Source organism: Accipiter gentilis, chromosome 27 (genome assembly GCF_929443795.1).
Source record: "Accipiter gentilis chromosome 27, bAccGen1.1, whole genome shotgun sequence".
NCBI lineage: Eukaryota > Metazoa > Chordata > Aves > Accipitriformes > Accipitridae > Astur > Astur gentilis.
Genome location: NC_064906.1, coordinates 1,352,307 through 1,378,097, shown reverse-complemented (window position 1 = coordinate 1,378,097; position 25,791 = coordinate 1,352,307). Strand labels below are relative to the sequence as shown.

The 25,791-nt window shown below is 39.5% G+C and overlaps 1 protein-coding gene across 7 annotated transcripts in view; it reads right to left on the bottom strand.

Moving 5' to 3' along the window:
- PTPRM (protein tyrosine phosphatase receptor type M) overlaps positions 1–25,791 on the bottom strand; it is a 523,234-nt gene that overhangs the window by 163,293 nt on the left and 334,150 nt on the right. For 4 of the 7 annotated variants that reach the window (XM_049830235.1, XM_049830236.1, XM_049830238.1 and 1 more), the window contains one exon: positions 10,467–10,599. In XM_049830235.1, the coding sequence (XP_049686192.1) occupies positions 10,467–10,599 (133 nt within the window). Of the gene's footprint in view, positions 1–2,496; positions 2,527–10,466; positions 10,600–25,791 lie in introns of all 7 variants that reach the window. The other 3 variants (XM_049830233.1, XM_049830234.1, XM_049830237.1) reach the window with 1 other exon arrangement.

Genomic DNA, 25,791 nt, shown 5'->3' with positions numbered 1-25,791 from the left:
TCAACTTCTTTTCTGTAACATCTCTTGACTGGCTGACTAGTAAACACAAGATAAAATTGAAATAATTCTCTGCCGAATATGCACAGCTGTAGGTCCACCTCTGATGATTCATCAGCAGCTCTACGCAACTGCCAATTTTTTCTTTTTTAATTTTAATTTAGGATGGATCTAGTAGAGGCAGAGATTGCAGTCTACTAGGGAAAAGGAGCCCACAGCATATAAGGAAAGCAGCACACAAGACAATAGTAACTATTTCAGTGCATAGATGCTCACTTGGATGTTACAGCTTGCATTTACAATTACTAATCAGTAAATCTGAATATGATACTCAGTATAGAAGTGGTAAATTAGCAATGGCAGAGTACTTCAAATTATGTTTCTCAAAATATAGAACATTTTATAATCCATACCAACTTCCTCAGCTAAAAATAAAACCGTAATGAATTCTGCACTCATCTAAGATTTCCACCAATTTCAGTGAAATTGCATGGTTCATAAACAGGTGGAGAATTTTGTCCAAAATATTTCCTCCTATTGGGGGCCAATCCTGTCTGGTCTTTTCAGGGCTCTTACTTCCCTTCTCTGTCTTGCCAGACCGGGAGCAAAACAATACAAGGTTAAGATCACACAATTTCTTTTGGAAGAATTAATGTACCCAAACTACAAAGTTACTGAATTTGTATCACATTAACAAAAAGACAGATCTTTTCTTGAAGACACTGTGATAGTATTCCAAATAATCAAGAGAAGTCCTATTTCATCCACTATTAACAGTCTCTATGACTGCAAAACTGGGGACAAAACCTGTCTGTAAAGCTTACAGAAACATTTCAATTCACATATTTTCCATTGTCAGTGGAAAAAGAGAAAAAAGAGATATAATCCAATTTCTTTGAATAATAAAAGTGTTCTGTTTGTTTCAATGTTTTTTTACTTAGTCTTGAGCCTTGAATCATATTAAAATATTAATTTAAATATATTTACTTATTACGGTGACAACATACTATATGACTTACTACATTATACTCTTTTGACGTTTTAAAAACAACATTCAAATGGTCCCAAAATGATTTTTTTTTGAAGGCCTACTTCATGGAAAATATGGTCTTTTCATCTCAGGAACAGAATCAAATTTTGAAATACTGTATTTCTGGAAGAGACAATTTTTTCTGACCCTCACATTAATACAGTGCTTTAAAGACCAGTTTAGAAAAATTTACTATATGTAAAGTGTCAAACAATGTAATATGAAACCTGAATTACCAAGTAAATGAACAGTTTCAATATATTCAGAAGTCTTAGGGAATTTCTACTAAGAGGTTTAAATTTTAGTTGCTTTAATTCGTTTGAAGCATGGTTCTGCTTACCAAGATTTCAAGTTAGAAAACATTTACTAATTTTTCCATAAATTCTATAAATGAATGTTTGATGATTTTTCAAAATATTACTTGAAAAGATATTTTAAAAGTTTGAAGAGCAACTAAAAAGGAACATGAGAAACTTAATACTGTTTTTAAATAAAACCATTACTGAAATGTGTTCTTTTCAAGAGCATGTTAACACCATATGTACCTGAAAACTACACCCTGTCTCATGCAAGTAACACCCCATCTTCTGTAACTATATAAAAATATCTCTTTGTTTCCCACAACTTTTAAACCTGAGCTTTGAAGAAGACAGATATCTACTGGACAGCTGATTTTTGCTGCTGACCAACAAGATTAAACAAGCTTAAACACATCTCATTTCCTGACTAAGCAAGACCCTTAATATTTTGCTAATCCAAAACCTATCATGTACTCTTTGTACCTGGAAAGCAAGAAAAGGTGAATAGCCTCAGAAAGGGATTTGCTAAATTCACAGAAGAACCCTTCTCATTCATCACCTGCTGACAGCAGGGCATGAAATGAAGGCTTTGGGCAAATAAAGAATCATATAATGGTATTACTAAGGATTGTATCAAAATGAAAAGTTACTGCTTACTGAAAGTTAGGCTTCATCTTGCCCTCATTTTTTAGTGCACTCCTTTGAAATTCACTCCAGTAATGGTAACTCATGACGTTTATGCATGATCATTATTCATGAAAAAGTAGTAATATGTACACAGCAACAAATGGAAATGCTTGTACTTGTCTAACCAATGCTATATTTTCAACAGAACAAATGAGAAGGAAACCACTAAATAAATTCTAAAAGTAGTTAGGCATGAAAATTTCTCATATACATGGTAGTGATATTTATATGTACTACTTTTCAGTTAAGAAAATTTGTTACATAACGATATTCAAAGGACTCTAATGCACAGTATGAGGCATAAGAAACTGCTATAAAGCTAAATATTTTATTACATTATTGACCATGTTGGTTTTATGTTGTTAAAACTTTTGCAAAGTTGTTTGGTTTTTTTAGAAAGGAACTTTCAATATTAGCATTCACTACTTATGCATGGAACAACATGGCAGAAAGTGTGTCTCTGATGACAAAGAAGTTACTTACAGGTAGTAAGTGTAGGAGTGATAGCTTCTTCTGCCATGATGGTGGAAGGATTAGGCAGTGGTGGAAAAGATGAAATGGAAGGAAAGAAAAGCCAAATATTAATGTATGAAAAATCAAGATGAAACTGAGACCAGAACTGGTGATACAAATGAAAGGTAGCAAGAATGCATATCTGGGCATATCATGCAACCTGTCTGGAACAGCCAGATGGCATATCCAATCTCCATAAAACTTTAAGCAATACAATATATAATGCATCTCCAACTGTTAAATTAAAACAACCTAAAAGTACACCTACTATCTAAGCAATGTTAGATATTTAATGTATATTTATCTCTGCATAATACACACAAACATTCCCAATTAAAGTGATAAGACACTTCTGATTATACCTCAAATGCATTAGGAATAAGGATATGGAACTTCTAACATGGTGTTATAAGTTTAGCAATGCAGAATTTCAGTACATATATTAAGTAGCTTCTCTGCCTGTCATAGTACTGTAGAATCTTTGGATATCCCTTTATTTACTTAAAGAAATCAGTTCTGCCATTGACAGGACTAGAACTTTTTTTCAGAGGGGAAAAATCAATGGCCACAGATATTTAATATCTCAGCTTTTCTAATAACCATTTAAATTCTGAAGAAAAAATTACTTCTTGCCACGCAAATAAAAAGGCTATCCTTGCTGGCTAAAATTATTTTGGTGGTATTTCCCCATGTGGAAGAGGAAAAAATAAGAACTTATCCTGTATCCCTGTTATTTCTGCCCACGTGAATGTCATGAAGAACAAGTTGGAGACCTAGCACCACCATGTTGAGAAATATGGAGCTAGTCAGTCTTTCCTGCATTATCACCTCTTGCACAGGCAGATCCTCCACTCAGACAAGCTCTGCATGAGCAGAAAGTATAGAAACCCTCCAGCTATGCTCTTCTGCTTTACATCTCTCCCTCCCTCGTTATAAGCCCACTACAAGCAGGACTGCAACTCTCCAAAAGGGGCAAGTTCCAACCTAAATGAATTCCATGTATTGACTGCAATTAAAAAGAGGCTGGAGATCTTAAAACATCTATGAGCATAACGTCAAGTAGCATTCATATGTTGGTAAGATAAAAGACTGAAAGGAACCACGTAGGCATCTGTAATTTTTACAGCACATGCATACAGACTTTTGACTACAGAGGAAACATGTAAACAGGCCTTGCAAAGGTCTATAACTAACGTTAACTTGCCTCTAGCTACATGCTCCAGGCATCTCTTTGAAAACTAGGCTTTCATCAAATTTTCTCTCTCATCTTCTTTGAGTGACGATGCCGTTAGGAATATTTCCCAATTTTTATTCCCCATTTTCTGATGCACACAGTATTGTTCAAACACAAGAGGCTAGTTATTGAATATTTAATCACGCGGCACATCTGCAAAAACGCACACCTGTTAAAGTTGAGTTTTAAAACATATCTAAGAATAAAGTAAGGGGAAAGCTGCAAAACAGTTATACACTTCTTCCACCAGTACATACCCCATTGCCTTCAGTAAGGAGCACAGGATCAGGTCCTAGCAAAACAGATCAACTTACTGCTCTGTTAGAAAGTTTTTTTTCTGGTTCAGTCATAATTCTATCTCCTCCTGCCGTTCTTTTCAGAATTACTCATTCTCTCACTTTCATTTAGAATCTCACAACACTGCCAACCCTGTTTCTTGCTGTATGTTGCCATGACAGAGATTTAATGTAATTAGTACAAATGTTCTCATACTTCTAAAAGATGTATAATAATTTGAGAAACAACAATAAATACAATTAATCAGTGAAGCACTGCTGGTACTTATATGCAGAATTCTGCCAAATATATTATAGAGATAAATTATTCCTTATGAAAATATTGCTGAAAATCCAGGAGCTTCAATTTGTGTAAATGTCCCATTAAAAATTTGTAGAAGATGAGAAAAATTACAAGTCTCAAGCTCCATCTATTTTTATATTGTTACAGTTGTGAGATTTTCCATATGAAGTTCTTGAAAAAGAGCACTGTATTTTTTGACTCTCAAGAATACCAGACACTGAAAAAAACAGATAAAAAAAAAAAACAACCTACAGAAACAGAAAGTTTTAGACTTGCAAGTCCTCAGGCCACATGCAAAAGCACCATTCATAATTGACAAGATTTAGCTTTTTTTAAGAATATGGACAACTTCCATTTTACTTCCTACATAATGTATACAAACTTTCTCTCTATGTATGAAAAGTCTTTTTCTGTTAAAGAGAGTGGCACAAAGATTTTGGCCAACCTTGGCCAAATTTTCTTTTGTTCACGGTTCTTCAGTCTCTTCCCACTAGAGAGGTTGCTTTATGTCACTAAAATGTTTCTGTATATAGTGATAATATAAAGTACTTTTATATCCTTCAGGACTGAAGACATAAATTTCATATAGTAAGGCCCCACTATAAAATTTATAAAAACCAACACAGCTGGCTACAGGAGGATTGTCCCACTAGAAGGGAAAACTTCTGGAACTGTGTAATTACCACAGTGATTTCTTTCATCGTCTCTGTTTTGTAGCTGGCCTAGACGGAAAAACAAGATTCAGGGGTAGTAGCCCTGGGAGAAGACTGGAGTTTTCCTTCAGCCCTATTATCTCCGATTTCTATCCTAACTGCTTGAAATTGTTGGCAAAGGCATATGACTGAACAGCCTGATTTGCTATCAGGGGATGGGACCAATGCATTCCTAGCCCAGCTCAACTGAGTGCAAAAGCCTTCCTTATTCACTGCCAAGAACCAGGGTCTCTGAGTTGAACAGATGCCACAATTACATACATTAGAAAATACTGGAGGGCTCAGGCATAGACACAGAAAAAACAGAAACTAAAGACAGGCAAAAGAAAATAACCTTTTTATAGAGAAATACAATGATCAGAAAAACTCCATTCTACGACTGAAGCAGAAGCCAATGTAATTAAATTTTAATAACCACTTCCTTACTGCACTCCCACTGCAGCAGCAAGATGGTAGCACTGAAAGAAACAGCTGCCCCAAAGACATATATACTTTTAAGCAAACCTTGGACCAATAAATCTGATTTCTCAACTTCTGCATATTTTTTTAAACTTAGCTGAAATACAATGTAAAAGAAAAAAAAAAAAAGACTAAATCAGTAATGTTCTGATTTTTCCAAGTCTTGATTTAATTGCAATTGCTTTTCCAAAGGTTGTGGGAACAGTTCTCTCATTTTTTCTGCTCTACTTTAGATTGACCAAAAGGTGAACTTGCTGCATTTTTTATTTTTTATAAAGTCCTATGAAGGTATATCAAAGACTGGCAGAAATGAAGGGCTTTGCCTGAGATTTAATATTCAGGATCAGATTCAAAATCCACTTTATTGTGGAGCAATATTGTGGAAACACAGGTACTGGTTTCCATTGACACTGTGCTAATTGTTATGTGAGAGATTCAGAGCACAGCTGAGGAGAGGAAAGCCTACTGGCATTATTCTGACTTCACAGAGAAGAATGATCTCATTGATATGGCCATATTGGTATTAGGGATAGCTTGCAGGTTCCTAGTCTACAATTACATGACATCTTTATGCAGGAATGTGGTTGAATGGATAAAGAAAAGATAGAACAGAACAGATAAAGAACTCTGAACAACCACGTGGGGAGAAAAACAGGAAAGCACTAACAGTCTTCTCCTGACCAAGGTGACAAGCTTAGAAATCTGGTTTACTTTACACAAACCTGAGTGTCCACACAGAAAAGGTTTTAGTGTCCACGATGTTCCTACCTTCACTAGTGACTCCAACCATATACTGAATAGTTAGGCCACCTAATCTCTCTGTGACAAGTTTATAATATAACTACTTCAGAAGACCACTATACAGTGAAATTAATAATGATGCCTAATGACTATTGATATTTGCAGAACTTCTTTACTGTTTAGATAGTGACCATATTCAAAGCATGTCTGTGCTGCACTGAAAACTCTGCTTTGAATGTTGGTCTTGTCTACTTGGCTACTGAATTAAAAGCCAAACAGGCTTATCTGTGAAAATCTGTGGTGCCTGGCGCCAACCAAGCAAAGAATGGTTGCTGAATGAAGTGAGGTGGCTATTACAGGAGTATGTTGAACAAAATCGTGGTTATTACATACAGTAAAATCACTTCCCAAATCTCCTGGCAATGGAAAGAAATGGTTTGAAATTAAATTAATTAAGCACTGTGACGCCCCCAGAGACCGAGTAAATTTAATCTATTGGTGAGATCTGGAGATCAAGTCTACAGGGACCCATGTCTGTGAAAGAATGAACAACAGATAGTATATGCCTTGGGATACGCCTTAGGATGCGGGAGTGTGAATGGGATATTGCTGTATCCAACCACAAGCAAGACAACTTTCAGAGCACGTAGACTCAGTGTGGTGAAACCTAGCATTGGAGCTGTCATGGTTTAAGCCCAGTCAGTAACAAAGCACCATGCAGCCGCAGTGGGATGAGGAGAAAATACAAAGGCAGGCTCATGGGTTGATATAAGGACAGAGAGGGATCACGCACCACTTATGGTCACGGGCAAAAGGCAGGCTCGACTTGGGGAAAAAACAAAATCAATGATGTCATTTACTACCAATCACAACAAAACAAGGACACTGAGAAGTAAACCCAAACCTTAGAACACCTTCCCTCCATCCCTCAACCCCACTCCCGGTTCTCTCCACCTCCTCCCCCCGGCGGCGCAGCGGAACAGGGGATGGGGGTTGGGGTCAGCTCAGGGGATGGGGGTTGGGGTCAGCTCCCCACACCTGGTCTCTGCCGCTCCTTCCTCCTCGGGGGGAGGAGGACTCCGCACTCATCCCCTGCTCCACCGGGGGCTCCCTCCCACGGGAGATGGTCCTCCACGAACTTCCCTGGCGTGGGTCCCTTCTGTGGGCTGCAGTCCTTCAGTCACAGACTGCTCCAGTGCGGGCTTTCCCATGGAGTCTCGGCCATCTTGGGGGGCCTCCACTCCCCCACTCCCCTCCATGGGCTTTGGGGGAACAGCCTGCCACCTCACCATGAGCTGCGGGGGCATCCACCGCCTCAGGCACATCTCGTCCCCCTCCTTCCTCCTCTCTGACCTTGGTGTCTGCAGAGGGGTTCCTCTCACATCCCACTCCCCCTACTCACTGCAGGTTTCCCTTCTTAAATCTGTTCTCGCAGAGGCGCTACCACCGTCACTGACGGGCTCAGCCTGGGCCAGCGGCGGGTCCGACTTGGAGCTGGGGAAGCTTCGAGCAGCTTCTCACAGGAGCCACCCCTGCGGCCTCCTCCTGCGCTACCAAAAACCCCCCCGCGCCACACAAACCCATAACAGGAGCCCAGAGAGTCTGCACATAATAGTGCAGAGAGGAAAGCGGTTCTCAGGGGAAAGGTGCCACTGAATTACAAGGTGCTATTTTACTTTTCCACTCAGATCTTTACTCTAGTAAACCTCCTGATAAAGTAAATGAAATAAAATGATCAAGTGCTGTAGTCAGACGACAAGCTAGCTTGATGAGAGTGTTTCACAAAGTAGCACCTAAAGTATCATAAAACTGTAAAAACACCACAGTTAGACTAAGCTTGCAGAATGATTTATGCATTTTCTTCAAATGCATAATGTATACACAGTAACAGAACCAAGGTGAAATCATAGGGGCTTTCAGCAGCATAGTGAATTAATGCACCAATAACTATCTACTGAATAATCAGTTCATCTTTTGCTTAAGTCATGAGTGTAGTTGTTTTCAAGACCTTCTATGGTACAACATCTGCTTTAGAGGTCTGGGACACAATATACCTACCTCCTGAAACTCTCATTAACGCCTTGTTACATCCTGTTACACAGAGGAACCATTCTTACTTTTTAATATTCACTTCAACTCATTTCACAGTTTGTTTTGTTCAAGGCTCCAGCATAATTCTGGGATATGTTTAAGTTATTGGTATCATTCTTTCGGTACTACATAATGAAATTGTATGTATTTGGTAACAGAGTTTCTGGACTTGTACTTTCAATAGTTTCATCTCTGTTACAAGCAGATTATTCCAAACCCCAAAGAAGCTCACATATTGCATTTTCTTCTAACAACAGAATTACTATGAATAATAATTACTATGCTGTGGTAGACAGAAGGAATCAAGTATCCTTCTGCACTAACATGCAAACACTTAAGATTTGAGCCTTCCTGCCTCTAACAATTAGATTATCAAAGAGCTTTTCCCTAAAGAATGAAGCAAGAGCTGGTATAGCATCCATTTAGCCAGAGATTCTGACACCTTATTTACGTTGAAACTATTATTTGGATCATTTTGCAATGCTCTCCCTTCAAGATTAAGAAGAACTTGCCAACCTTGCATGAATATATTCTACCTTTGGTACAAACCCTTAAGGAGAGGCTCAGATCTGGAAGAGAAAGAGTGATGAATGCTGGTCAGGAATTGTGTGATTCCTTGGATTGGCCAGACAATCCGAGTAGCCTTCCTCCCTGAATGCCAATTGCTGTGCCTGGCCCCAGGGAGGAGTTTGGGAGTTCAACTGTTAAATTTGAAGGTATGAATGATGCAAGAAATCAGAAGTGGGAAGAAAAAAGTACTGCAAAGTCAGAACAGATTTGAACTCTGCTACACTGCACTTTATTGAGAAGATTTGGTTACTGGGTCAATTTCATTGCTCCAGCCATGCTTACCCTGGGGCTTAAGTCTCAATCTCTTCTGTATGGCAGCTTTTGACTGCTTTACCTACCTCTTGTCATGGCCTGGGCCACAGCTCACCTTTCTCTGCATAGAGCCCTTCTAGCTCATAGCCCTGTTCATGTCTTCAAGGAGAGTGAAAAGCCGTTACTTCTGCTGCCTGCCCTGAGGCACTGTCAGGCAGCTGCCTCCTTAGCTGTACACCTCCACTGTTCAAATTCTGGAAGAATTTCAGGCAGCTCAGGGATTTTGACTATCTCAGACCTGCCAAACTAGTTAACATACAACTAAATCACATAGTGTTGGGATGAGCAAAATCAGGCCAAGATTGTTCTCAAAGGAAGAAAATGGTGTAACACAGGATGAATGGTAAGGAGGTGAGGGGTTATAGGACAGTAGGAAGACTACAGCAGATGTGGAAGGACAATGTGTGACTCAGTCCCCCTACACAGCTCTCGCACTTTCCCAACCCCACCTATACAGCTGCGAATCTCACATTGCTCAGGATACAACCTAAAACCTTAATTCTATTTGCTAATGAATTTCTCCCAATCTAGACTTAGCTTCTATCATCACATGGATTTTTTTCTTACCCATGCCACCTCCTTAGCTATGACATACTTTTCCCTGTATTATTTTTCCTTTCACAGTGTTGAGAAAAGCCTTACACTTCTAATGTTGTAGGAGTTTTCAAATTATATTCAAAGCAAAACAATCTCAATGCATGTGTGTGTTGAACCAGCATTTGGAAACATTCAGCACCATTGTAACATTTTCATTTGTTTTCAGGGAATGACATTTATGCAGAACAATATAGACTCCATTCTTAGCAGAAATTACCTTAGCTCTAGTTCCTGCTTGACTGAGGATTTCTTTTACATTCAAGAATGAAACTACATCTAACTTTCAGCTAATCTGTTGAATAAAGTGGAGACTCAAACTTTCAGGATAGAGATACTGTTCTATTATTGGAGTCCATCTTGCAGTACTAATGCATAAGTGCTAGAACCATTAGCCTCAAGTTGTTTTTTTCTTCTATAACAATGCCACAACATTAATTCATAGAAAATGCTGTGGGATGAAACAGATACTGTGGTTTTACAAAAACCCAACAAAGCTTTTGGGGTGGGAAGGAGCAGTACTTCCTAAACTCTGTGGCAAAGTGCACAGAGGTGGCTGGATACTTTTACCAATATCAAACTGACAACTGCTGTAGGAGATGCTGTGACATGAATATGTATCTAGAAATCATCTACTAATGGCTCACCTTTTCTTCATTACCAGCACAACCCCCAGAAATATAATGACGAACAGCAAGATGCCTGCAATGACTCCAGCGATTTTAACAGTATGGTCAGTCTGTTTCTCAGGCTCTGGATCCGGTTTTCGAGTGGCAGCCCCTATGGAATCAGTAAATGGAAAAGAGGAGAAAGAAAAAGAATAAGGATGTTATTCTTATGATGTTTATACATTTAACCTACCAATGTCATTAGGCTTATCCAGGGCCAACAGATATCAATGCTTCTTTTTAAAAAAAATCCTGCTTTCATATGCATTGACAGGAATATAATTCTTCATATTGTTCCATGACATTTTGCAAGATCACAACACAGGTGGGATACCACTGCCAGCCCTGACCCTTTTATAAGAGCCTCTTCAAAGATTCACAAATTTCTATATTTTTATTTTTATTATCTGCGCTGGCTCCCTTTTCTTTCTGCCATTTAGAAACTTGCTAACAACTCAATAACTACCCTAAGCCTTTATCCAAATTTGATTTGCTGGAACATTTTCCTCAATTATTTTTCATAAATGAAGCTGTAATTCCATAACATATTAGCTTAAACACCTGGAAAAGTGAGATAAGCTCATTTACCATGCATTTTACCCGCAATTGTTTTTTACATAATAGACTTTTTTTTTTTTGCCTTTGGAAATCTAAATCTAGGTCACATCTGGTAGGCAAAAAGACTCCTTCTAAGCAATTTATGCACAAAGTGGGAAGCAGCTGATGATCACACCACTGGCACCCACATTTAATATCTGTTTAAATGAGATAACCCGTGCCTTACAGCAGCTACTGTCTTAGCTCTTCCAGCTTCTCCATTTAAAAAAAAAAATAATCGTTTGTACTGTTTACTGTATAATGTGATGGAACGTCAAATCCATGTCTGATGAAATATCCATTTCCTCTACTAAATGAGTTCAGGATGAAAAATGTTAAGGAAGCAACATTCAATTCACTAAACTGATTTTATTTTTTTTATGGACTTCAATTTTTTTTTAATCAAAACGTGGCACCACTCATCATTTGAGGCACCATGCCATAAACTGGACACGCGGATTTATGGATCACTTTCTTGCTATACCTTTTTTGGGAATGGAGAAGTAAGAATATAGCCTAAGTGAAATGCAATATTTTAAGACCACTTAAAATCTTATCTCATTGTCTGGATTTCACAAAGGATTTTGAAAGCATCAATTATATTTTACTTGTTTCTTCACTTCCTTTTTTTTGAAAGAAAGCAAATTAGTGATCAATTTACATGCAGAGATATTTTCTGAGAAGTACAATGAAAACACTTCCAATGTCTCTTCTCAGTTGTAGCCAGGGTATTCTAAGACGGTGAGTACTTCTGAGTGCCCACAGTTACACTTTTGGCCTGCATCTTCAAAACTCCTTACCAGGAGGAATGGCAGAAAAACCTGGCAATTCATATTGCTGCCAGAAAAGGTGATAACCTTTAATCAAAATATATCTAGAGCTAACTGCAGGAACCAGGTTGTTTGCAAAAATTCCGGCCATGGTACGCTGTGTAAGTGCTAAGTCAGAGAAGATGATCTGCTGCCTGCCTCTGTGCCCAGTCCCACCAGAATATTAATTCGATAGCAATACGCAATACAATTCTGATTTAGTAAAACTCTTACTTCATATGACTAAAGGTAACAGAATCTGGCTCTGTATTTTCTTCACTGTAGATGTTTAAAGTTCTGCTATAAACAGTTCTATTTTTATTTTCCTTGTGTCATATGTAAATTATTTTGTTAAACTCTGTATTGCTGTAATCTGCACAGCACTCAAAAGTGTAGCAGATACTTAGAAGACATCTAGAGTATCTTCATGCAAAAGGTGACTGTTGAGTTGAACTTGGCAAACAGGAAGCAGTGAATCAAGTATGATGGAAATGTTAAGATGTGGTAAGGACTTCACAGTCCTCTTTTAAATCTAAAACCCAAGCAAGGAAAAATACAAAGTCAACAACAAGCAGTATCTTTCTAGATGTAATTTCTAAGACTGGTTCCTGCCAAAGTCTATTCTTCATTATCTCCTTTAGGCTACCTCACCCTACTGGAATACTCATCAGTAATGCCTTCTTAAAATCAAATTCTGCCTTATGGTTTCATTCCTTTTGTTAAGGCTTCCAGTGCTAGTTTTGGGATCATAAATGCTAAACTTTAGAAGTAAGTGAAAGAAGCCTTACTACATTTCCACATAGAACTCTCAACTATGCAGCATATTTTATCTCAGTGTCATGTCTCTCTTTGACAGCACAGGTCCTCACTTCAGTGGAACTAGATAGACTTACACTATGCAGAAGAGGTAATATCAAAATTGTATTCAGAGCACACACATTTTCTGCATATCATGGAGCACAACTTTCATGAAATGCTTTCAATGACACAAAGCATTACCCTCTTGGGAGTCATGGACAAGCTGGGGAATCCACCACTACTGCAAATTCTCCAAAGAAAGCCTACACAAGAAGAGATACAGAGCCTAACATCAGGTCACTGAAACTCCCATATTGCATCATCTATTGATTATCCAATTGAGGGATCATCTCAAATTGTCTAAGAAAAGTGCATGTAATGCCACCCCCGAGTTAAAAATAGAATAAAGCTTCCCACCATGATAGACTCAGCCTGACTCATCATAGAGATTGTCTTAAACTGGAAACATGATGCTTGACACGCCTTTTAAAAACTCCTATCGTTAATTATTATAAAAAACCAAATGCTGGCATTATCTCAATTCTCCTTTAGCTCCATTCACCATCTCATTCATTCCCTGACAGAATGTTGCTCCTTTCTTGGTATCAGTGGGTTCCAAAATACACTTGGGTAAATGAACCAAATTTGCCACCTTTCACCTTTATTGAGCATCCCTTGAGTCTTCTAGTATTAGAAATTCTGGAGCAACTTTCTTCATTTTATTTAATACTATTTATTCCTTTAACATACCTCAGTTTTTCTACAACAGAATTTTTGAAAATTATGTTCTACCCCATTCTTCATCCCCCTTAGCATTCTGTTTGGTTTTATTTTGACATCAGATGGACACTGAACAGGTCACTGGTACATTTTTTACAGTGAAACCCGCATCCCTTTCTTCAGTCCTGTGTTCAATTTTGAGCCCTTTACAAGTTAAAAGTCAAATTTTCCTCTGCTGAACACTTCATAGCATTTTTCAAGATTGAAATTTGAGTTGGTACTACCTCTTTATTCAGTTTGCTTTTGTCCTGCTGAAATTCCTCACAGTCCTGTGTGAATTCTGCTAACCCACCTCACCTAGCATCATACTCAAGAGTTGCTGCCTCAACGTTGACTGTTCCATGTATTTAATAGACATACCATACAGCATATAATACTAAACCCTTAAGTGCATTACCTACAATAAACTGGCAGTTTACTTATCTCTGGTTTCTGTCTGATAGGTAGACTTTGGTCCAGAGCAATATTTGTCTCTCACCTCTTAATTACTTCGTAACTGACTTTTAACCTATAGCCATACAGGCACCATGGAGAGAAAGGTGAACTGTGTGTAAGGGGATTGAAGCAGCTAGGGGCAGTAGTTCTGAAATTCATTTTACCACTTGATAAACTGCAATGTCAATTTGTGCTCTTAGTTTTGTTTGTATGTTTTCAAGAGAGATTTTGAAAATTACTATTGCAAGTCTAAAAAAATGATGCCGTGGTTTCTCGTTTACTCTACTGTGCTGACACATTCTAAAAAAGTTGAGTGAAATGTAATCTTTCTTCACAGAAATAGTGTTAACTATACACTATTGTATCATGATATTATAGTCCTGGTGTTTTATTCTCTTTATTATTGTTGTTTCAACCAATTTGTCTGACAGAAATTTTTAAATTCCTTGATCACCCTAGAGCCTTAAAACATATACAGCTATACGAGACTAGTGGAGTTCTATACCTCCAGCAAAATATCTGTTTTTAATGACAAACTGCATACTGTTGCCAACAGCTGAGCTAAGCCCACTGCATTTTCCTTATAACACTGGACCTAATGACTTTATCTCGGGCTTTTTTGTTCGTTTTACTTTTAAGCTTTAGGTTCTACCCTTGCACAAAGAAGCCTGACTTTAAAACTTGCACAATAACCTCACTTCTGTTTTCTCGCTGAGGCTGTCTGAGTTAGTGGAGTTAGAAGAATCAAGGCCAAACTAACACATACACTGTGGTCCACCTCTAGAAAGGCAATAGGTCAGTAAAGAGCAGTGAGTGCAGGACAGCTCAAGGGAGCTGCTTAGAAAATGAAAGGACAAGGGAAACGTTTCCTGCCAGTTTAAAAAGCATAAAGGTGCTGACTTTGGAAAGTCCTTCCTTGCTGAGAACAAACTAGAGTGCTTCCTGCCAGAAGTGAGAAACAGAGACATGCTGTTATGGGTTTGTGTGGCACGGGGCTTTTTTTGGTAGTGCGGGAGGGGGCTGCAAGGGTGGTTCCTGTGAGAAGCCGCTCGAAGCTTCCCTGGCTCCACGTCGGACCTGACTCTGGCCAAGGCTGAGCCCGTCAGCAACAGTGGTAGCGCCTCTGGGAGAACAGATTTAAGAAGGGGAACCTGCAGTGAGTGGGGGGTGGGATGTGAGAGGAACAAGCCCCTCTGCAGACACCGAGGTCAGTGAGGAGGAAGGAGGGGAGTCGGGTTTGTCCCTGCAGCCCGTGGTGAGACAAGATGGCAGGCTGTCCCCCCCAGCCCGTGGAGGGGAGCGGGGGAGTGGAGGCCCCCCAAGATGGCCGTGACTCCATGGGAAAGCCCATGCTGGAGCAGTCTGTGCACTGAAGGAGTGCAGCCCGTGGAAAGGACCCACGCCAGGGAAGTTCGGGAAGAGCTGAAGACCACGGAAGGGACCCACGCCAGGGAAGTTTGTGAGGAACTGCAGCCCGTGGAAAGGACTCACGTTGAAGAGGTTTGTGGAGGACCATCTCCCATGGGAGGGACCCCCCCGGTGGAGCAGGGGATGAGTGCGGAGTCCTCCTCCCCCCGAGGAGGCAGGAGCGGCAGAGACCAGGTGTGGGGAGCTGACCCCAACCCCCATCCCCTGAGCTGACCCCAACCCCCATCCCCTGTTCCCCTGCGCCACCGGGGGGAGGAGGTGGAGAGAACCGGGAGTGGGGTTGAGGGCTGGGGGGAAGGTGTTCTAAGGTTTGGGTTTACTTCTCAGTGTCCTTGTTTTGTTTTGATTGGTAGTCAATGAAATTGATTTTGTTTCTTCCCCAAGTTGAGACTGTCTTTTGCCCATGACCATAAGTGGTGCGTGATCGCTCCCTGTCCTTAATCTTGACCCATGAGCCTGCCTTTGTATTTTCTCCTTATCCCAACGTGGCCGGGGACCAAATAGGCTGAAACCACAACACACGCTTATAGATAAACCTCAAGGTGCCACAAAACGCAGCAAAGTATTTCCACAGGCCTCCTGCATTGAATGAAGTGGAAGACAGTAACATTGTTTAGTTCCATACCCTTAGTTATTTACTTTTCTAATTAATCTCAGTGATTACAGTTTCTATTTTACTACTTTGTTGCCCATTCTAAATGTGAAATATCTTTTTTTCTTCACTTAGAAAAAACAGCATTCAGCTGGCCTGATCTATGACTTGTCTTCATGGGTCCCATTTTGTTCAGTACTTTGCAAGACTCAGTGATAATATTTTTAAGTAGTATCCATGAAACACCTAAAGACTTTATTTCACTTATTTTTGACTCTCAGACCTATTCCATTAACTTTTTCTTAATATTGGAATCTCCTTTTCTGAAGTTTAGTGATTAGTCAGCCACTTCTTGGCATCTTACCTCCTTTTCAGACTGAGAACTGAATTATAGTCTAGTCACCAATATTTAGTGTCTGCCATACTGTGAATTCTTATATTACTTCATGCAGTGAAATTTCTATTTCTGTACCATGGGTTAGAAGACTGTGTAAAAAAATTCCTCTTTCTTTGAAGAATTTCTAGTTCTCATCAGAGATATACAGGTCTGGTATTAGTATTGTAGGAATAATTTGTGCTTTTCAGAAAATGGTTCTGCTACTTCCTTGGGTGGAAATTTCCCTTTCCTTTCTCACTCAGAAGGCGCAAGTGTCGTGTTATGCATCAACCTCAAAACTTCATAAACAATAATCTCTTGTAGGTAGTTTATGGATAGAAAAGTTTGAGCAGAACTATTCCTCATTAAAATGGAAGTTAAGACTATTTGCTAAATGAACCAGCTAAGCAAAATATAATTCTTTTAATTTACATGCAAGCATTATCTTGTTTTTCAAAGCCAATGAAAAAGTTCCTTCAGTAAAACATGTGGACCTCTACCAAACTGAACAAAAACTCTCTCTCCCTCTCTCTTTGTAAATGAACAAGGTTTGGATTTGCTTTTCAATGTTTATTAGTCCCTTCCAAAAAAACGTAGTTAGGAATGACTGAGCATTGTATAGAAAAGAATGACCAATAAAATTACCCTGGCTCAATAGTCTAGGAGCTGCTAGTTATACTTTCAAAGAAAGGAGTAAGATTAAAGCTCTTAGTACTGAAAACTAGCTATAGGTTGTTTTGTCTAAAGCAATCTCTAAAAAATCCAGAAATTTCTTCTATTTGAGTCAACAAATAATCCTTTCCTTCAACTAACTAGACTGGTCTCATTTTATTTCTTCCACTGAAGGCTGACTGTAGTTGCTGCCTTTTTGACTTCCTTTCTGCAGCTTTAAGCTCTCAAAAGGTACTTGCTTGGTAAGTCACTTGCAAGCCTTTCCAACTGTATTTCATTCACAAGTGTTCTGGTGACTGATGTAATGGTTAACTTTACAAGGCTTTAAAGTAGTAATAGTTAGTCCAGATTGCCCTAGTTTCTAGTCAAACTTGAGACTAACCTGTTGTGTTAGTAACTAGCCCATAATTTTTTTATGCAGGCAGTATGATTCAACTATCACATCTCAGCACCTACTTTTAACTTATTTCACAGAGTGAGTCAGTAAAATGAAACATTATACACCTGTGTGACAGTTGCACTGTGATTAGGCAGCAGAAATAATGCAAAATGGTACAAGGCAGAAGGCAGGCAGAGAAGTGTAATGCTGCATTGGAACACCCATCACTAGGATCCTATCGTCCCTGCCACAAAGTAAGATGACTGAAAAGATCAGAGAACTTGGCTTTAAAGACTCTGCCCATGCTCTCCAAGGACCACACAAATTACAAAGGCTACTATCATTACTAACTCTCCATTATTTGTATTATACTAGGGTGTAGAAGCTCTAAATTGGATTGGGAGCCCCACTGGGCTAAGAACAGTGCAAGCACACAGCTAAACAATCTTTGCCACTAAAAGCATACTATCTAGCTGAGCTAGGCTGTAACAGGCAGGTGTAGCAATCACAGGTGGGAGAGGGAGGCAAATACTCCTATGCATAAAGGAAATGCATTTACAATACACAAATAAACGAACACTTCTACCCTTCCTGCTCTTTTAGCTAGCTGGTATCACTCAGCATTTCCAGTTAGCAACACAGTAGAAAAGAGATCTTCAAGAGTGACCTGAGGGCAGAGTAATGTTTTATTGGTAAGGGTGTTCCAAGCAAGAAAGTAACATAAAGGTTCATAAATATAAAGGTAGGAAAAGCAGAGGTGCCAAAAGTAAAAGGCTGGGATAAAATGCAGTAGGACAAAATAAGAAAGTACACGAATATGTCTGTGCTACTGGTATGAAAAGAGGTGCTCCACAGAGGTAGATCCTTCTTATAAATGTCAAATGATAAATAGGAATTCCAATCCTGTATCACAGACTGCAAAATACACCTGAATGGGGCAGTAGTGCAAAATTTCCAGTTTACTCCAGAAGTTTCCTCAGCATTTCTACCCCCATCTCCCCTATGACTGCAGAAAACTGCACCCTCATTTTTAAGTCTGTAGCAGCATTACTGGTCTTATGAAAAGACAAGCCAGTCCAACATGCTTTTTATTTGAGTTTCAAGTTCATTCCAGATGCCAGGATTTGTGACTGTCTGGGAGAAGACCCAAAACACATACAGATTTGTAGATGAAATGAATTACCGCCCTGGCTAGTCTGTTTATACTGTAAGTGACTGGCATTCAGTCCTCATCTGCTAGCCAGCATGTATTCTGCTAACAATCTCTTTGTTTAATTACTCCTGGTAGAACTCCAGCTAAGTGAGAAAGTTCTCTCTCCCCTTCCTCCTTGTTAGCTTTCAAATCAATGTTCGCAGTTCTTCGAAACTACACTGCTTTTTTGTCCATATGGCAGAAGTTACGAGGTGATGTTGAGCAGGGTATAATTTGTGACAGAAGGTGGTTTTAATAAGCATTTTTTTCAGGTTTTCTCTCTAGTCCATGCCTTGAATATATTAATCTTGTAAATGCCTCAGAATAAGGTCTGCTTTACTTCTCTTTTTACAGTATTTTTCCCTTTCTATTCCTGGCTTCTTTTGGAATTGCTCATGTATAAACTGCTTTTTCCACGGGGCAGGGATTATGTTTTCTTTCTCTTTTGCTAAGCACAGGAGCCATTGAAGTGTTGAAATCAAAGTATCCTGATTTTCCCTCCTATGATGTGTTAGCACTCACTAAATCTATTTTTTGAATGTCTGGGAAAGAAGGCAAACAGCACTTATATTTTAGCAGGAAAGTGTCTTCTCTGTAATTTATGATCATCGGTACAATACATAGTGCTGTGTACAGAACTTCCTTTCCTAAAAAAGATTTCTGTACTTCCATAAGACAACCATGTTGATTTGGTACATTGTTTATTTGGTGTTTTTTAAATGCAGGAAAAAACAGCCTTGTTAAAAGATCTATGCTGAGAAGGGACTATCAAAATAAGGCCCCACTGTGTAACAATAATTATGAATTATTAATTTTGTTTGTGACATTCTTTACAAAAATGTAAATATAAGCGACAAAGAACTGTATGAAAAGAAATGCAAAGAACTACTTTACTGATGAATATGACTCATTTAACTGATTATCAAATGACTGTATTTCTCACTGGTGGATGATTCATGTTGGTGCATGTGAGCAAAAAGACTTTTTTTGTTAAACATCTGTGTTTCTGGTTGTGAGGAATAATAACATTCTTTACAAAACATGCCTAAACCAAATAAAGTTCCCAGTTTCATACGTATCTTTTAGTCTCATCACAATCTATTTTTTAAGAGGATTTTTATCCAGGCTTCTTAGACAAGATTTTTCTGGAGACTGTGTTTTTTAAAAAAGGAACTTACAAGAAAACAAGCAAGCAAGCCTTGATAAACAGCACATTTGCTCATTTGCAACAAAACCACCAACCTTTCTGCTAGCTCTTTTTTTCCCTTTTATCTTAATCAAGGAAATTTAAATAATTAAAATTAATAAAAATTTTCCTCTCCAGTGGGCACCCAAGCAGTTGGAAGCCCTCACTCATATGCGAAGAAAGAAAGTGTAACTCCTCGCACTTCAAGAGCACTGAGATCATAAAGAGATGTTTAAAGCATACTCAACAGCTACACCACAACCTGAAATTAATAACAAGTCTAGAGTATACAGACATGGTGTATCTCCTTCTTAGAAATAAATAATTTCCTAAAGAAAAAATATAGTCTTTGGAACGCTAAGCTTTCAAATGGCCCTAAAGGGTACCACGACCTGCCCCCCCTCATCCCTGCCCCTTTAGTCTATTTTTATGAAGAAAAAAGTCTGGTTACATATTTGTAAGTACTCAGTGTGGCCAAAGAAGCAGCCACAATGGTGCACATCAAAGACCTCTTTGTCAACAAAGGTAAAGGTCATGGCAGCATATTTGAAAGACAGACCCTGCCACTGAAATAAAAGATAAAATCCTCCTGACTACAATGGAAAGAAAAAAATGGGCTTCTTTACCAAACTTCTTTCTCACTACCCAAACACAACAAAGGTCAAAAAGACTTCATGAGATGGAAATTTCTGATCAAGAAGGTTGACTGAGGAGCAATGAGAGCATACTTGCATTGAATTAGCTGTACACATGTAGGTCTCTCACTGAATAAGGATGAGGAAGACTGAGAAAGAGACACCAACAAGGGCTAGAAGTACAAGTGTCTCAGTACTTTGAAATGCACAGCTGGTTACCAGTTGATGCTGTGCGAAAGAGGTCCTGCTTATAGCCACTGGAAGTGCATCAGCATTTTATAAATCTGACTTGTGTGAACAAGAAGTCCTAGATGTATCATGTACAACAAGGGGAGCTTCTAGCCCTAAACCATTTGATTTTATGGCTTTCTACATAACCTCAAGCCAACAGTACTCAGGGTAGAAGACTGACTCTCTCAAATTAGCTCCAATAAAATGAAAGCAGATAGTCCAGACTGATCCCTGCCCATACATGATGCATTTTCTAAGCAACTCAGCACCACATTCTAGCTACTCCTATAGAAGTAGCAGATAATTTATCATCACTCTCAGCAAGAACATTTTAATTTCACTTATTGCTGAAGGAGGCCTCTGTTTGACTCTCATGCTTTCAACACCAGATCTACTCCTGGCAGTGCATTGAAAAATGTCAAGAAATATCAGACATCCCTGAAAGTTTATTTCAACTATCTTCTACAAACAGGAAAGGTATGGATTTGAAGTCTGAATAGGACTCTGCCCTCTTTAGGGGAGGTAAAACTGTGGTTTTGCTAGTACTCAGTTTGGCTCCACGAGGTAGGGAAGATGTCAAGTCAGATCAGAGTAATGTTTCTGGACCTGACCTACTCAGGGTGAAACTCAGCTACAGAACTAGATGTTCTTGGCATGGACAAACACAACCATTTTATTAGTGGAAGTGAGGTACTATCTTCTGATCCTTCTGCCACTGAGGACTTAACTACAAGAATACTAATGAACAGTTACAAATGCAAAGCCATTATGAGGAATGGGGGAGAGGCAGTGGCAGAAGGACAATGTAGTATAGGAATCCCTATGGTAAATCTGCACATGCATGCGTTTTTTGGCCTATGCTGCCACTGGCTCATCGATGAGGTTGACATTCCTGGTGATTTCCACTACCAGCCTCCCTCCACATTGTGTCCCTTCTGAAGGGTTCTTCAGAAATCCTTCAAAAACAATCACACTCTCAGAATTTACTTATCATTACTCACTACCTACCTATTTTCTTGGAGGAAACCATAACAAGGCTCATTCTACTCAAATATAAATGGAATTATACATGCAATGATGCATGCAGAAAGGTAAAAATACATTTGTGATAAATTTATAAAAAGCCAGAAAACAGACATAAAACTTTTTTTTTAAAAGAATTTCCTGAGTCAACACTGTTTTGGGACAGGAAGGTTGGCTAGAGGAACTGGAAAGGAGAATCAGCACAAGAAAAGAAAAATAATCCCACAGAATCCTAAATCTGTCTTTGTGCCAATACAGTGTAGCAGTTCTTTTGTTCACATTTCAGAAGCATTTACAGTATTGCCAATAAAAAAACCTGTCCAAACTGAAGTAATGTTAGATGAACCAAGATTCTAGCACAGGGGAAGAATAGACTAGGCCTCCTCTGAATGGTTACCACTGATTTACATCTCATGTTTCACATATTTCCTGAAGGTTTTAGGGGTTACAGAAAAGTCTTCATCTGTCCTATGTGATTAAGAATGCCTTAAATAGACATTTTTCTCATCAATTCTTTTCATATCACTTTTAATTATTGACACATTTACTCATAGCCAGAAGCTAATTCAATGACAGCATACTGAAAAGTACAAAATATAACCATTTTGCTTCAAAAAGGTTTCATGAATACTTTGTTTGCTCCTGACCAATGACAAGTCACCATTCTTCCTGTTTCCTTTTGTTTCCAATGTGAACTCGAAAGATGAAACAGAACCTGAAACTACTGTATTTCCCCTCTTGTCAGCTTGAAACCATGTGAGCCAGCAACTTCCACTGACTTTTATGCAAAACTGTGACTCAGCTTTCATTTGCATGGGAGTTTTCTATTTACACAAAAACTTCTTAGTGGTCAGCAATAACAGAAAATCATATTAAGAGAAGAAAATTAAAGTTCAAAGTTTTGGAAAAATAAATACTTGCAAATGCACACATATACTTAAATGCCTTTCTCAGAGCTCTAAAATCATTGGCTCTTGCAGTCAAACTCCCATTACTGCAGAAAAGGACATTTTCCATACAATGCCTGGAGAAGCAGGTGTTAAAAACCCATCAATAACTACAGTCATGGCTTGCATAGTGTTATTACTCCAAGCAGACAAATGCAGCTTAGATATTTATTAAGGCTTCAGTTATTTCAAGGAGTCTAAACTGTTTGAATTGCTGAAACAGTATTTTGCCCAAGGTAGTATGTTCTGTGTCTTTTGAAAAGTCAACATTACTACTCTCCTCTTTGCTGTACTACTCTATTTAGCAGTCACACATTTTAATGTTCACCTATACATTGACACAGAGGTAATACATGTAATATTGCATTACACATTTGTTGAACTTTCTAGTGATACAAACATGAGAGTTGCAGTTCCCAAGAACTACAGGTTATTTTACCCACAACTGGTCCCGCATTTTCTTTCAAATAATTCTAATTGCTTAACATTTTCTGAATACATTCAATAGCTACAGATGGGAAACATTGAAATTCACAGGGGTTTTTAGTTACTAACTTCATCTCTGAGTTTCTCTTCCCTTGTCTCTCCTTAATTTTTCATTGAAGAATATGCAAAACATGTTCTGTTTTGAATGTAAAAATCACACAGAAATGAAATAACACACTACATGACATACAACCATGTTCTAAAAATTACCTACTAGTATTTTTGCTTTGTTTTATATTTTCCGCTTCTCTGTAGTTTGCTGATGTTGAAATATTTTGGATTAGACATGATAATGACCAGTACTACACAGATGGCAGAGATTCCTTCAGTCTCTTAAGAATTTATCCTGGTCAGTTCATTCATATTGTTATTATCATAACTGAGTTTTATGTTTCTCTGTAATGAGATGAAGGAAAGTGCCCTCCCCGCAAATCCAACCTCAAACTGCCTCACAGATATCCTCATATTAAGATTACACATTACTAAGCAAATAGATTATTTTTTGAGCTAGGATGAACCAAACAGACTCAGTGCCTTAAGTTAAATTTTGTTTCAGTCTCTTCATGAAAGAGATATTTGACATTGACACTTGGAATCATATTCTTCTCTCAGCTATCAACTGGAACACTCAAATTTCCAAATCAGTTCTGTACTTGAGGGATGTAACACAGATCCTGCAATGACTATTAACTCTGGCAACCAACTTTTTAAGACTTCTGAATGAAAGACTGTTGTGGTTTCAGCCCAGCTGGTAACAAAGCACCACGCAGCCACTCGTTCACCCCCCGCCCTCAGCCACAGTGGGATGAGGAGAAAATATAAAGGCAGGCTTGAGATAAGGACAGGGAGGGATCACTCATCACTTATGGTCACGGGCAAAAGGCAGGCTCAACTTGGGGAAAAAACAAAATCAATTTCATTTACTACCAATCAAAACAAAACAAGGACACTGAGAAGTAAACCCAAACCTTAGAACACCTTCCCCCCAGCCCTCAACCCCACTCCCGGTTCTCTCCACCTCCTCCCCCCGGCGGCACAGGGGAACAGGGGATGGGGGTTGGGGTCAGCTCAGGGGATGGGGGTTGGGGTCAGCTCCCCACACCTGGTCTCTGCCGCTCCTTCCTCCTCAGGGGGAGGACGACTCCCCACTCGTCTCGTCCCCTGCTCCACCGTGGGGTCCCTCTCATGGGAGATGGTCCTCCAAGAACATCTTCAACATGGGTCCTTTCCACAGGCTGCAGTTCCTCACAAACTTCCCTGGCGTTGGTCCCTTCCGTGGGATGCAGTCCTTCAGTCACAGACTGCTCCAGCGCGGGCTTTCCCATGGAGTCTCGGCCATCTTGGGGGGCCTCCACTCCCCCACTCCCCTCCATGGGCTGGGGGGGGGGGGCAGCCTGCCACCTCACCACGGGCTGCAGGGGCATCCACCGCCTCAGGCACATCTTGTCCACTTCCTTCCTCCTCACTGACCTCAGTGTCTGCAGAGGGGTTCCTCTCACATCCCACTCCCCCTACTCACTGCAGGTTCCCCTTCTTAAATCTGTTCTCCCAGAGGTGCTACCACTGTCACTGATGGGCTTGGTCTGGGCCAGAGGAGGGTCCAACTTGGAGCTGGGGAAGCTTTGAGCAGCTTCTCACAGGAGCCACCCCTGTGGCCCCCTCCCACGCTACCAAAAAAAACCCACGCCACACAAACCTGTAACAAAGACAAACAGTTTCTACAGTGCAAAAACATACCTAATTAGGCTACTTGTCCTTCCTAAAGTGTAGGGAAAGATTGATATTTTCTTCTAGGTCATGGGATCTTCTCCATCTGTTCCTGTCCCAGCTCTCTAACACCACTGGCTTGGGCGATACAGTGCCAGGGTGGCTGATGAACCCATATATCCTTGGCCAGCCATAAGCATCAATGGCCAGAGCAGAACTGCTGGTATAACCCTCTGAAGTTTATCCTCCCTAAGCTCCTATTTATGCAGGAAAGTTGCAAAGGTCCCACTGTTCCCAACCCAACCTGTTCAGAGTAAGGGGAGCTGAATGGAGGAGGTCCTGAACCCCTGACCAGAACCTCTGGCTTTTCTATGACTTGAACACATTCAAAACTAAGGCTGGTAATTAATTTTTAGAAAACCTTACAGGAATTCTTAACATTGTGAAACATGGAGTACTTAATATCACTAACAGAATCACATTGGTAACTCATTACTAATCAGCTCAGGTTCTCTATTGCCTATAGCTGGAAAGGGCTTGTATTTATACTATGGGTTATTTCAGCATTTGTGAATTGTTATCAGCATTATTTTTAGGTCCTCTTTGTCTAATTGTTTAAGTTCAGCTCTTCTTTATGTGCTTTGTGGAAAATGTACTTATGTTTAAAATCCTAGATGCCTTGCCTGCACTGTCTTGAAAACAGAAAACCTGACATTTGACTCTGTAATGTACTAGGAGAAAAAAAAAAGGAGAAAAGGAAACAGTAGCTCCCATGGCACTCCTGTATCCTCTTAACATTTTCTTGTAACTATACTGTTTTATAGATGAAACTGTCACTGCAAAAATGACAAATATAACACATAAAAGAACAAAAACGGGCAATAAATCACAAGTGACACTCCAGCCCATTGAAATGCATTCAGCCAGTGCTGCAGAAAGCAGGAAGATTTGCTCTTGCTTTGCATTCTGCCCAGCTGAGTGAGAGGACCAGAATCCTTGAACAATCGGTACAACAATTGCTGGGGCCATCA